General features: G+C 34.8%; 1 protein-coding gene across 5 annotated transcripts in view; it reads right to left on the bottom strand.

Annotated features, from left to right (window-relative positions):
• Nucleotides 1–15405, bottom strand: part of PPEF1 (protein phosphatase with EF-hand domain 1) — a 233178-nt gene that overhangs the window by 96832 nt on the left and 120941 nt on the right. For all 5 annotated transcript variants that reach the window (XM_056808688.1, XM_016424753.2, XM_007500823.3 and 2 more), the window contains one exon: nt 10449–10495. In XM_056808688.1, the coding sequence (XP_056664666.1) occupies nt 10449–10495 (47 nt within the window). The remainder of the gene's footprint in view (nt 1–10448; nt 10496–15405) is intronic.

Genomic DNA, 15405 nt, shown 5'->3' with positions numbered 1-15405 from the left:
AAAAGAATCTATCAACATGAATTATAATCACATAATAAATGTTTAGAGTAGAACATAAAGATAAAATAGAAAACTTTGACTATGTAAAATTAATATGCATTTTCATTAATAGGAGGTAAAAACAAATTTATAAGATAAATAATAGTGGAGAAAATGTTTGCATCAAATATCACCAACAAATTCTGATATTGAAAATAAATGAACTCCTTAGCCACAACTCACAAAGATATTCTATAAGCATAATGAACATATATTATTGTACTATCTACAGTGAAGTTGTTAAGATTAATTGAGGTATAGTAACCGAGGATGACGATTGTCTTTGTGCGCTTTCATATGTGATGTAGATGAGTGTGCACAAAGACACTGGTGTGTGAAGGAGATTTAAGTGGAAAAGCCAACGCACAGAGACAGTCTCACTCTCTCAGCGTTGGAAGCCTGGGTCCAGTGGCACGAAAAGTCGTTACACCTGGAGACTTCCTCAGCTGCATTGGATGGCCGCGTTGTCTTTTGTGCTCCATCACACCCTAAGCACTCCACAGTGCTTTGCTGCGTCACCCTCTCAGCCATTGAACCTTCTTGTTGGTTTCAATTGAGGTATATCAGGTAGTATATCTCCTTCATTATTAAATAGGATAATAAGTTTAAAAAAAAAAGATTAGCACAGGATCTGATGCATAGTAAGGGGAAAAGAAAGGGGAAAAGCATTCTTCTCTAGCACCTAAAAGCATTCTTCTCTAGCCCAGGCCAATGTTAAGAACTCTTACAAATATTATCTCATTTGGTACTAACAGCAACTTTATAAGGTAGGTGTTATTTTTATCCCCATTTTATAACTGAGATTAAGTGACTTGCTCAGTATCACACAGCTAGTGTTTTGAGGTTAAATTTGAACTCGGATCTTCCTAACTCCAGGACTGGCACTCTATACATGGTTCCATAAGCTCTCTCTAACAGGCATTTTATAAAATGCTTTTCCTCCTCTTCTTTTGCTAAATGACTGAGAATTTCTTCACTTTTATATCATGACCTCTTTTTTTTTAATAGTTTGTATTTTGTATGCTTTCATTTTATGGTGCTGTCAATGTGACTATCCCTAATAGCTCCTATCTTTCCTTCTGTCCTGCAACTTTTTTTTTAAGGTTTTAATTTAATTTTTTTTATCTTTTGCAGAAGGTAGACATTATATTTTTTAACCCTTACCTTCCATCTTAGAATCAATACTGTGTGGACTCTAAGGTAGAAGAGTGGTAAGGGCTAGGCAATGAGGGTTAAGTGACTTGCCCAGGGTCCCACAGCTAGGAAGTGTCTGAGGTCAAATTTGAACCCAGGACCTCCTGTCTCTGGTTCTGGCTCTCAATCCACTCAGCCACCCAGCTGTCTATGTCCTGCAACTTCTAATCAAAGTTTTTAAAAATTAGATAAGTGTGTGGGGGGGTTATTGAATGAGAAATAATGCTACCAGTTTATACATATGAGTGCTGAAAAAAATGACACAAAACATTTTCCTATGAGTAAAATGTTTGACTTTTAGGCATATGGACTTTGTGGCAGTCATTCTCCTTGTTTAATTCCAAGTTGAATAATGTGTTATGGATGGCTGTTTCTCAGATGTTTAACTGCTGGCTGATGACTACATCCTTGTCATTAACGTTTTTACCACAAGGTTAAGTTTACAAAACACTTTATGCTCTCATAACACCTGTGCTATCAAGTTATTATTATACTGTGATATAAGAAATGAAACAAAAAAGTAAGTCACTGAATTTGATTGTCCAGGACAATTATGAACTGTAATTACTATCATAAGATACAGTATATGATTTCATTAATCCTTCCTTTGTACTTCTCTCTCTGTGTCTTTCATCCATTAGGATGAGTTAACTACCAGACACATAGAAAATAAGGATTATGATTCTGATTTTTCCTAGATAAGGATGGAAGTCTCCAATGGGAAGCATGTTGAATAAAAACAATGAATAAACAGTACATACTCATTATTTCAGAACTACATATTAATGGGGGACCTCATTCTTAAGGCTAATTTAGATTAGTAGTGCCACCTACTAAGTGGTTGAAAACTCTACTTTCATTTGAAAAAAAAGAAGACTAGAATTGATTCTAAGGTGGATGATAGGGACAAAGAAAAGAGAAGATGAGACAATTGACCCTATATACACCACAAAATGACAATAAACCAATAAATGACCATAAAAGAGATGGGAGAAATTTTAGGGTATCTCAACATTGGGGAGTTTTCATAAGTAAAGGTAATTGTATATGCTAGTAATAGCTAGCTACCCATGGGCAAAAGATACAGCCTGAGTTATAACAATGACAAAAAAAGAGTGGGAGGTTCCACATATATTTAGAAAATATGCCCAATAAGGGCAGTGAGGAAATTAGGAAAGCAAATGGATTAGAACAGCAAGTGGTTAATCGCAGATGACTGAAATACTAATTCCATCTTGTGATTCAATTCTGGAGCTAGTTTAGTTCCCGTTCTATCCAATTAAGGGGTCTACAATTTCAGTCTTGTAAGAAAATGTTATTCTATTATGGGAATTAGGAGAACTATATTGCATTATTTTATTCTAGCCCTGTGAGGTCAGGAAACTGAACTCCCTCTCCTTTCTGTTTAGAGACACTTAACTAATCAGTTTATGCAGAGTAGAAACCTGACCAGATTCAAAGATTGATGCAAAGAGTTTTCTCCCAGTTGTACATGTCCTTCAATTTCTTTTTATTTTATTATTGCCAAAAGCAGGATTTCTAATACAATATTAAATAAGAGTGGCATCTTTGCTTCACCTTTGATTTTATTGGGAAGGCTTCTAGTTTATCCACATTGTAGATGATTTTAGATAGTTATTTATCATTTTAAGGAATGGACCGTTTATTCTTATGTTTTCATGTGTTTTTAGTAGGAATAGGTGTTGTATTTTGTCAAAGGCTTTTTCTGCATCTATTCAGATAATATCTGTCATTTGTGTTAATTTGGTTATTGGTATGGCCAATTATACTGATATTTTCCTAATATTAAAACACCTTTGCATTCCTGGTTTAAATCCCACCTGGTCATTGTGAATGATCCTAGTACTATATTGCTAAAATCTCCTTCCTGGTATTTTATTTGAAATTCTTATATCTATGTTCTTTAATGAAATTGTCCTATAATTTTCTTTCTCTGTTTTTTTCTCTTCTGGCTGAAAAGAGCCTTTTTTCAATTTTCAATTTAGTCTTTAATTAGGGATTTTTAATTTGTTCATTTTATAGTTTTTTAAATTGTATACCCAATTCATTGGTCTGCTTTTTTCTCTATTTTACTGATGTAAGTGTTTATAGTTTCTGTAAGTACTGCTTTGGCTGTATCCCATAAATTTTGATATGTTATCTTCTTACTCATTCTCTTTAATGAAATTATTGGTTGTTTTTATAATTTATTCTTTGACTCACTCCTGTTTTAGAATTATATTATTTAGTTTCCAATTAAATTTTAATTTGTCGTTCCACAGACCATTGTTTATTATCATTTTATTGCATTGTTATCTGGAAAAGATGTGTTTATTATTTCTGCTTTCTTGGATTTAATTGTGAAGTTTTTATGCCCTAATACATGGTCAATTTTTGTGTAGGTGCCATGTACTAAAAGGTAAATTCCTTTCTGTTCCCATTCAATTTTCTCCAGAGATCTTATAGTTCTAACTTTTCTAAAATGTCATTCACTTCCTTTACTTCTTTCTGGTTTATGTTTTATTCATCTAGCTTTGAAAGAGAAAAATTGAGATCCCCTACTAATATAGTGTTACTGTCTATTTCCTCTTGAAGCTTATTTAACTTCTCTAAAAATTCAGGGGCTTTACCATTTAGTGCATATTTGTTTAGTATTACTATTACTTAATTTTAGCAAGTATGTAATTTCCTTTCTTATCTCTCTTAATCAGATTTATTTTTGTTTTAGCTTTGTCTGAGATCATAATTGCTACTCCTACTTTCTTTAAGATAATGTATAATAAATTCCACTCTAGCCCTTGACCTTTACTCTGTGTGTGTTTCCCTATCTCAATTGTGTTTCTTGTAAACAACATATAGAAGGATTCTGGTTTTTAATTCATTTTGCTCTCCACTTCATCCCATCCACACCTCATCCACTGTATGTATACTCCTTCTAACTGCTCCAATATTGACAATAAAAATTTTTTAAGAATTACAAGTATCAATTTTCCACATAGGAAATCATAGTTTGACCTATTGAAACCCTTAAATTTTCTCTTTCTTACTCATCTTGTTATGGTTCTTTTGAGTCTTACACTTGGACATCAAATGTAGGTCTTGTCTTTTTATCAGGAATCTTGATTGTGCCCCTTCTCAATTCCCTGGTACAATCAATTTCTTCTACCATCATACCTTATAAGAACTAGAATTCTTGTTCTCCCAAAGACCATTTGTGCTCTGGGCCCAAGCATCCTTGGAAATATAGTCCTTTGCTACCTTTACTTCTTACAAATATTCCATATCCCCTAACAGACTATATAATTCTTTGACAACAAGGTATACATCATTTTTCTTTTTTTTTATTTTGATGTCTAGAATATTATATGCATAATACATACTTAATAAGTTTGTTGTATAGAATTACTTTGTATATTATGTTTCTATGGCTGTTTTTAAGTTATTAGAGAAAATGTTTTAAAAAACTCATGTCCCTCATAAATCCTTTTTTTGAGAAAATGTAATTTTTATTTTATCCATGTGGTGTGACCTCTTACCAGTCTATATAATAGCAGCAGTCAAGAACTTGAACATTTGGTTAAAGAGATGTATTCTATGTCTAATTAAGCCTCTTTTTCCTGCAAGCAAATGGAAGAATGCCTGACTACTATTCACATCTCTTGAACCACTCCTAACAAGCCTTAAAGACTTAATTATGAAAGAGAACATCATGCTGATAGCCACATTAGCCTGCAAGAAGAAGAAAATTATATTCTGAGCTGAATGCTGACAGGTGTTCATTATTTAAGTATAAAAAAAATCTGTGGGCAAAACAGGGGAAAGTGTATGATTTAATACAGTAAATATCCATCTTGCTAAACTTTGAACTATCCCAAATTGTTGTTCTCATGATTTAGCACTAAGATGGACCTTCAAAGGAGGAAAATTTGGAATTAGGATTCCACTAAAGTTATTTTTGCTTTAAGTCTTTTAGAGAACTTAACAAAAATCACTAAATAAGGAACACCAAGGTCATATTCATTCAAGAAAATCAAAAGATCAAATTAGATTCCAGAATATTCTAAAATGTGTGCTGATTATTAGTAGTAACAACATAATTCACAATTCTATAATCTACTTGTCAAAGGGCTGATTTCTTAGAAATCCTGGGAAATGGAGTAGGAATTGATCTTTTAAATTGTCTCATTCAACTTTCTCACTGTGTTGTTAATTGATGCTTTTTGTTTTGTATATAATTTCATTTCCAGATATCCATCCTCCTACCCCTACATAGCAAGTCTTTGCTTAGAACTAACATTTTAAAGGAACAGCCTGAATTCAAATCTAGTCTCAGAAATTTCTTAATTGTGTTACCCTGGGCAAATCACTTAACCCCAATTGCATCTCCCTTACTGCTGTTGATATCAATTCTAAGGCATAAGGTAGATTTTTAAAAAAAGAAAAAGAAACAACTTCTAAAAACAAAAACTAATTTAGCAAAATTAATTTAACATATCAACAATGCCTAGCAGCATTTGCAACATTTCACATCAATATCCCTCTATCTTTCCAATAAAAAATGAGGTATATTTAATCATTCAGAGATAAGTCAATATTTCTCTTATGAAATTGATGATGTACCATTTAGTGCCTATCCTTTGAGTAACAACACCATTTAACTGTTTATGGTACCTTTAAACAAGTTGTTTACCTCTCAACATTGTTAGTCTTTATTTTTGTGTCTCTGATAGCATGATTGCACTTTTGCATTTTTGTTCAGTCAATTTTATTCCTGCCTGTAATTTTCATTCTGCCTGTTTCTTTATTTCAGATATGTTTCTTTCATGCAGAAAACTGTTGAATTTTCTTATGCATTTTGATTTTCATTTTATTGTGCTGCTTAATCCATTTAAGTTTAAGGTCATGGTTGTTAGGTTTATAATTTCTTCTATTTTTCTTTATTGGTTTATCATCCTTTTTCTTTTTTAAGCTGATATTTTCCACCAGCTAATTTTAAATAAATTGATGCCTTCCAATACCCTTTTTTAATCTGCCCAATCTATCCTAAAATTCTTGAATTTGCTTTAAAACGTCAATTTCTCTTTCATTCATATCCCATTCATTCACTCATTTAATAAGTTAAATGTTCCCTCCCCATTCTCACTTCCCTTTCTCTGCTAAATAAGTATGTAATTCAAAATCATCCTTCTCTCAACCTTTTAGCTTACAGAATATTTGTTTGTGGTATTTTTTTCCTAAAATTTCTATTTATTTTGTCCACCAACTAGTTTTTATTTCATTCTGTTCTATTTTGATATCTGTTCTCTAATTTATACCCTACCCTTACTTGTTCTTTTTTATTCCCTCCTTGTTTCCTCAGGAAAGGTAGTTTTAGGCATGGCAATTTTCTATTCTCTATGCTATTCTAGTCTCTATTCTACTAGTATTTATTGCACTTATTACTATCTTCACCATCCTGTTTTGTATTTATGTTTTTTGTATTTATTATCTTACTTTAGTTTACTTCGGCTTTGGTGGACCTTTTTCTATTGTTTCTTAATTCTAAAAATTATGTGATATTTGAGTTGCAACTTTAGTTCCTTTGCTTTTTGGACTATCCTACTCTATTCTTTCTTAGGATTGCTAATTTTTATGGAGTATTATTGGGTTTATTCAAACTGATATTCTATAATAGCAAAAAGTTATTTTCCTGCTTGCTGGAAAAAAGTTATTTCATATTAACATTATGAAAGTTAATTGCCACAATTTAGAATGTCAAAGATGGGCCTTTTCTTTAGCAACCATCAGTAGAGTAAATTAATCACTATTTTATTGTTAATAATAAAAAACCAATTTGGGGTAGTTGTATTTTATTTGTTTTATTATAACATAATAGTCAAGGAGTTTTTAATGGATATTTATACATATCTCCATGCATCCCGTCTTCGTGCTTTGCTTTTGCTTATATAATATTCATGTTCTTTTAAAGTTACTGTCTTTTGCTTTTGTTCTGCCAAAATTTATCCTATTTCTATATTTTTAGTTCTAAATCTGTTATATTCCCTTTCATAACTTCTACTTCTTTGGGAAGGTTTTTCATCCAATAATTTTTTTTGTTTTTGAGGTCAGGTCTTCCTATTTCTCTCAGGCTACAAGTTAAGTAACCACTCACGAGCCCAATTCTACTACTGATAGGCAAGAATGCTCTGCCTGCTTAATATCTTACCTAGTCCAGTTTACCCCTACTTGGGCTGCTTGGTAAGGCTCATTTATATTGGTGCTAGACATAGATCAGATCCCAAAAGGCTTTACCCCTATGGCAGCTCAGAATTTATGATCTCATGAGATCAATCAGACTCAGTCTCCCCAGTAGCAGAGATAGGAATGCCCCACCACCCTTGGTGTATATTGTAAATTCTCTGCCTGGTTACTTATATTTGTTAATTCTTCATGGAGAGATATTGGTTTCTAATTTCTCATCCTGTTATCTTCTTTTAAAAGTTTTAGTTATCTTTTAATCCATCCTGGAGTTTCTCACTATTGTTACATGATTTCTATAAAATATACAAAATTCTCTTTTTCACAGGGGATTTTTTTTGTTCTTTTTCTCTTGGAATATAATATTTGTGCCATGTCTTTTGGTCTTAAATTGTTTTACCTGTTTTTCCTTCTATCTTCATTGGTTATCTAGGATTCTCTTCCATTTATATCACTGTCATCTCTCCCTCCATCCCAAAAGACTATCTCCATTCCTTTAACTGTTATTCCTTCTTCCCTTAAACAAATAAGTAGTATCTCTTTCCCTTCAGTTCTCTCAATAAATCAGTTTCCCATCTCTTCTAGGGTATCATTCATCATGAATCATTATCTTGGGGAGTGGACAAGAACTAATCAGTCTCTGAAGCATAAACCACTAAATAGGTTTCTGCTGGTTGCACCCAGCATCAGGGTGGGATTGACATTTTCACCTTGACATTGTTTGGTCTTTTAATCTCATGAATTCAGTCATTCATCTCTTTTGGGAAGATGTTTCCATTTTTTCGGAGGGTTTTTATAGCTTGGAGAGGTTTTGAAAAGCAACATCTTGCCAATGATGTGAACCCATCCTCCAGTTTTACAAATGAGAAAATTTTTTCATCACTGATTTTGGAAACAGAGTAGTATTTAGTGGACCCATTCAATTCCGCTATTCAACCTACTCCCTGCAACACCGCTAAGACATGTGGAAGGGGCAAGTAACAGAGCCACCAACCCAGAAATGAGGTGAAGGACGAGAAGTAAAAAAATTGGCAAAGATCATAGTGATTCATCCTATGTTCATGTTTGGATTTTTCTTCTATAGTCAGTCTTAATCCAGTGGAATATTCATGTTTGCAACTGCTACCTCACAAGAAAACAGAGATTGTCCCCACCAAACTGTCCCAGTGCTTGTGGACCAATTCAACTGAATGCCAGTGAAGGAGGAATAATCCTGGCACATTTGTTTTTGAGTTCTTTTGTTTTGTTTTGCTTTGTTTCATTTTAAGGAAAACTGCTGAGCTGAAAGATAGTGAATCATGGCAGGGAGCAAAGCCATTTGGAACTCATTGTAAGACATTCCTTGCATCTGAGAGCTTAGTTATGCAGTAGAATAGATGACTAAAAAGCTAATTTTGTATAATAATGATGATTATCCACACAATGATTAGAAAGCATTTTATTCAGATCCTACTGATGTGTGGGTGTTATACAAGGTGCTATCCAGAATATATTAAATAGACATGGGCTCCACCCTCTCAAAGCTTATATTTTCAAGGGTCATGTGTGAGTCCCTTGAAGAAAAAGATTTAGAATTACAAGGTATCTTACAGATGATCTAGTTCCTCATTTTACAGATGAGAAGAGTGAGTGAGACTCAAAGAAATTAAGAGGTTTGTCCAGGGTCAAATGACAATAACTGATACAGCAAAGATCCAACCAAGTTCTTCTAACTCCAAATTCAATACTCTTTTCAATGGTCCCTACTACTTATAAGAAAGCTTGTATTCTCATATATAATATGATAGCGTTTATAGAGCACTTAAATTTTACACAGAATTCATACACACATGCCACATATTATCTCATTTGAATCTCATAACAAGCCTGTAAGGTCAGTAGGTTTACAGATAATTAAACTGGGCAGGAGAGAAATTAACTTGCGCAAGATCACAAAGCTAGTAAATGTATGAGATGGGAATTTTTAAAAACTTTTTTTATTATTATAATTCAAAATATTTACAAATCCAAACCAAATATCTATTTCCACGTATGAAGAAAATGAAGATATTACACAAATGATATCACAATTCTCCCGTTTATGTTAACTAACTTTTCTTCAATTCTATAGAATTGATCCTGTTAAAAACTGTCTCAACCCCTCTCCACCCTTCCCTTATCACATAGGATAGCATCAGAGAAGCCAACATGTTTATATATATATATATATATATATGTATATCTTCCATGTTTTATCTTGCTGTTTACTTTTTCGAGGTAACATTCTCAGTTTATTCTCCCAGTATTCGTTCTATGGCTGTGTACAATAGTCTCCAGGTTCTACTCATTTCACTGTTCATTATCTCATATAGTTCTTTCCAGATTTTTAAAAAATTAGTTTGTTCATTGTTTCTTGTGGCACAGTAGTATTCCATTATGATCATATACCACAATTTGTTTAGCCACTCCTCAAATGATGGGCATCCCCATAGCTTCCAATTCTTTGCTGCCCCAAAGAAAGCTGCTATAAATATTTTGGAACATATGGGTTCTTTCTCTAATCTCCTTGGGAAACAGACTCGGCAGTGGTATTGCTGGGTCTAACAGTTTGCAAGAGCTTTATTCCTCTCTGAGTGTAATTCTGAATTGCTTTCCAAAATGGTTGGATCATTTCACAGCTCCACCTACAGTGCATCAGTATACCTATTTTTCCACATCCTCTCCAGCATTTGTCACGTTGACCTTTTGTTATTTTAGCCAGTCTGGTGGATGAGGTGATATCTCAAGAGTTGTTTTGGTTTACATTTCTCTAATTAGTAGTGGTCTGGAATATATGAGGAGGGAATTAAACCCAGGTTTTTCTGACTTTTTCACATACTCCATCTACCACACCACACTGCCTGTATGTTCTTAAGATAGTCTTAACAAAATGAATATTCCAATTTGTCCTAATACAGAGCCCCAAAAGAATGCAAATAATCAATAAAACTATCGCTTGCCTTGTAGAAGATCAAAAAAAGGTCATCTAATTTCCCATGTATATCACCTAGAAAGCAAATTGAAAACCATTATCCATAGGAATATATAGCATCCGTTATATCATACAATTTAAGGTATGAACTCATTAAATGCTACTGTCTTTAGTCCATTAGCATTATTTTTTATTTGATGTCTTCCATAGTCTATGTTTCCAAGACAATATACCCAAACACAGTAGTATCTCTAAAGCCAGCTGCTAGCTTCCTTAGAGTTTGGGAATCTGTGTGGCATGCAGGAAAGAGAGGATGGAGGACTCTATGTCAGATGATCTGGGGAAAATATTGTTTCTAGCTGTAACCATCAATAAATCATTCAACCTCTCAGTCTCAGTTATCTGTAAATGAAGATAATACTTATGTTACCTACTTTACTAGGTAATTATTGTTATATGATGAAAGTGTTATATAAATTACATTATTATTACATATTCTTTATTTATATTTGTCCCTTAATTATGAAGCTCACCAAGAAATTGCTCATTAACATAAAAATTCTCTCTGACCTGTCTAACTAACAGTGCTTAGGTTTTCCATTTCCTTCTTCCTTTTTCTTCAGCTCAATTAACATTTATTAATCACCTCACTCTCCTTAACTTTTTCTGCTATCACATTTACCAATTTATCTCTTCTATCAATTCCAGAATTTTCTGTAGAAAATTCCAAAGTTATGTATTCTATAATCATACCTATCTGCTCTATTAGTTTAGGGAATGTGATTTTTAGGTTCAAGCTAAACTTCTGATAGCTGTTCATTACTGGAAGGAAACAACACCCCACACTTGATTCCCTTCCTATCAATTAGTCCACAATGAATACATATAGCAATTAGCAAAGGAATCCATTTATCCTTGTTGATAACAAAACAGAAATCAGAGAGAATATGTATCAGGCAATACAGAGTAAAGGAACTTTCCCACTGACAGTGAGATAACTCAGCTCAATAAGAAAAAAAGAGCATTCCAGATATCCCCCAAGAGAACTTGCCCAAAGTTTCCAGTAGAGCAAGCTGGGGATTAGGGATATGAAAGAAATTCCCCAAGTTCTCCAGTATATAGCAAGCTGGAAATAAGATCTGGATGGAGACAACCAGTTCCTCTCATGTTTGCTTCTTTCCAGAATCTTTTCCTTCATTAGCCTAAACTAGAGTTGACACCTTCCATCTTCTATCTTGAAGGTGAAAGCCAGAAGAACCTGGAGTGACTGCAGAGACTGAAGAAACCAAGCTCTCCTATCTTTCACTCTCGCCAACTCTGCCCTAGCCCTCACAAAGGTATAGAGCATTGATCTACACCAAAGAGAACAATAACCCATAACAATAGGTTTTAGGACTCAGGTTGTATTTATATAGAACTTTATCTCTTCATATATACCTCAATTAAAAAAAAAGAAAAGAAGAGAGGAGACCACAAAAGATTCATCAGGCTGTATTGGGGAGGGAAGACTGAAGACCAGAAGACCATTTAGGAGGCTACACCAATTCAGATAAAAAGTGAGGATGACTTGAAATGGATCAGACAGGGGAATGAGGCTGGAAAAGAAGGGTCTCAGTGTGAAAGAAATTTAAAAGTAAGGATGGGACCTCATAAAATCACAGAACCACAAATTTGGAAGTAAAGTCAAGGAGTCATCGTTGCCTGAAAACATCCCACTCATTATTTATCTGATAAGCATAATATCTAACTTTCAGATATAGAGTGAAGTTGCTTGTATTTTTGTGGTCAAGGTACTTATTTATGCTCAAAGTACAAGTTGTCCTCTCTCATAGAAGAAAATAATAATAGTTAACCTTGCTTTAAAGTTTGCAAAGGACCATTAAGTACTGAGGCTTGAGAGAGGTTAAGTGACTTGCCCAGGGTGACATAACTAGTAAATACTAGTGTGAACAAGTGTTCACACTCATGTTTTCTGGACTCACTTTCAGTGCTCTATCCACTAAGTCACCTACATGCCTCTGAAAAGGAGAGAATTAAGTAAAGTCTCTCTACACTACAGGTTATAAAAGAAAATGAAGCATTTCTTAAACAAACAATGGAAAAGTTTAAATATTAAAAAGAGAGAGAGAATGGATCTAAAGAAAAGAGATGGGTTGGGGAAGACAGTAGAGTTGAGTGGGGCTCTTTCATGTCCTACAAACCACTCCCACACACACAGACAACCAAAAATAATTCCATAAAATCAATATTAAAAGCCAAAAAAATAGATAGGTGTTGGAGTGAAGCTGAACAGCAATGGAAACCTAGAGCCTCAGTCCCACTTCCTTAGGCCTTGAAGGGCAGGAAAAGAGCAAACAGTGGGAATCCACAAAGCAGCTCCAGAAGGCACAATTAGCAACTTCACTGTGTTTACTGAGCCAGAGGAGCCTGCATTCGAATCCACAAGCAAAGAGCCCAGTTTCCCACAGCCTTTGCTCAGGAAACCCCAACCTCAGCTGGCCCATGGCTGGGGACTAAAGGAGTGGACACCTGGGCTCTAAGGGCAGGAACTCAAGCCTCATTGCTAACAAAGGAAAGACTTTGGAGGCTCAGAATACCATGGACTGGATACTTGCTCTAACCCGGACTACAGTGGTAAGAAAGGAGGAGTGAGGAAGGAGAGTATACTAGTAAATGTGTTTCCTGAGAGACTGGGGCCCCATAATGGAGTCTCTTGATTATTGCCATAGGAAGAAATGGACTTGGATGCTAGTTACAGGAGCATAATTGCATGTGGGTTCTGGTTGGAGCAATTGAAGTAAATATCTGAGACTTAAGTGGGGAACTGGGAGTACATCTGACTCTGGACTATAAAAACTGTAGCTACTAAGTAGAACCCAGTAAAAAGCAAACACACTCAAAAAAATCCTAAAAATAGAGATAACATATATCAACACAATAGGAACCTGGGTCCCCAGGGGGGAAAAAAGTCAATGGTTAAGCCTCTTGGCTTGGTCACTAAAATTAAGTAAGTAAATAAATAAAAATGAGAAAGTGAAGGTGAAAGAAACTAACTATTGATAGCTATAGAAGTAAAAAACATCTACTTAAAAAACAGCAAAGAAATAGAGTAAATGGACACAAGCTCAAAAAAAGGGCTTTTGGAAGACCTTAAAAAAAGACCTCAAAATAATAAGGAAAAAGACATGTACAAAAATATTCATAGCTGCAGTCTTTGTGGTGGCAAAAAATTGGAAAATGAGGGGATGCCCTTCAATTGGGGAGTGGCTGAATACATTGTGGTATCTGTTGGTGATGGAATCCTATTGTGCTCAAAGGAATGATGAACTGGAGGAATTCCATGGAGACTGGAACGACCTCCAGGAAGTGATGCAGAGCGAGAGGAGCAGAACCAGGAGAACATTGTACACAGAGACTAATACACTGTGGCACAATCGAATGTAATGGACTTCTCCATTAGTGGCAATGCAGTGATCCTGAACAACTTGGAGGAACCTATGAGAAAAACCACTATCCACATCAGAGGAAAAACTGTGGGAGTTAAAACACCAAAGAAAAACAACTGCCTATATACATGCATCAAAGGGACATGGTTGGGGATGTAGACTCTAAATGATCATCCTAATGCAAACACCAAAAACATGGAAATAGGTTCTGATCAAGGACACAAGTAATACCCAATGAAATTTCAAATTGACTGCGGGAAGGGTGGGTGAAGGGGATGGAGGGAAATAATGTAATTATTGTAACCAAGGAATAATGTTCTAAATTAACTAAGTAAACTAATTCAAATGGAAATAAAATAAAAAGACCTCAACCAAATGGGAGAAGTTGAGGAAAAACTAGAAAAAAATGAGCAGTACAAGAAAGTCAAGAAAATTATAAAAGATCACCCATTTCTTTTGATCACCAAGAATAACATAGTCAGCAAAGATGATAAAAGGGGGAAATGGATTTTTATGAACTAAAGGATTTCAACTATTGCTGAAGAAAAAACCAAAACTCAGCAGAAAAACTGATTTATAAGAAACATACAAAGATTATGAAAGATTAATAATAAGCAACCCAAATGGTCAAATTGTTTGATTCTGGTTTGGGAAGATGTCATCTTTACCCCTTGGGAATGGCATTATTGCCTGAGTATTTTGAAGGGGCAGGTATGGATGGAAGATTTGAGGTTGGAAGATTGTAATGAAATGAGTTGAAATGGTAGACCAGGAGAAGGCAGGGTAGATTGGCTATCTCAGATAGAGGGGGAATGAATGGAAGAACTACCCCAGAGAATGGGAAGAAAGGACAGACGACTGAGAGTACTAGAACACAACTCTCATCAGACCTGGGATAAAGACATACATGATTATATACAATTAATATACATAATTAGAAGGTTAAAAATGTTCTTAATGTGCAGAGAAACAGGAAGGAAGGGGGATAGGATAAGAGAAGAGCCCAGAAGAAAAAGGAGGACAAACGGATAAGAAAAGGGAGGTTTGAGAAGGAGACCTAGAAGGGAGGTATCATTCATATCATTTCATATCAAGAAGTAGGGCGGTAAGATGAGAGGATAAGGGAATCAAACATTAGGAGGGGGACAGCTGGGTAGCTCAGTGGATAGAAAGCCAAGCCTAGAGATGAGAGGTCTTGGGTTCAAATCTGACCTCAGACACTTCCTAGCTATGTGACTCTGGGCAAGTCACTTGACCCCCAGTGCCTAGCCCTTACCACTCTTCTGCCTTAGAACCAATACACAGTATTGGTTCTAAGACAGAAGGTAAGAGTTTTTTTTTTTTTTTAAAAAGTAAGGGGGCACATTTGGGAGGTGAGGAAGAGATTTTGAAAAAGGTGGATAGAATGTGAAATAAAAGGCAAGGGGATAAAAGAGTAACCTTTGGAAAAGTTGGGCCAATTGGTAACTAGGAGGAAAAGGAGAGTGGATAAGGGAGGATGTTAGGGAAAGGATGTGAAAAGGAGAGATATTAATCAAA

Source organism: Monodelphis domestica, chromosome 8 (assembly GCF_027887165.1).
Source record: "Monodelphis domestica isolate mMonDom1 chromosome 8, mMonDom1.pri, whole genome shotgun sequence".
NCBI lineage: Eukaryota > Metazoa > Chordata > Mammalia > Didelphimorphia > Didelphidae > Monodelphis > Monodelphis domestica.
The sequence above is the reverse complement of the archived record's forward strand: the minus strand, read 5'-3'. Positions and strand labels throughout refer to the sequence as shown.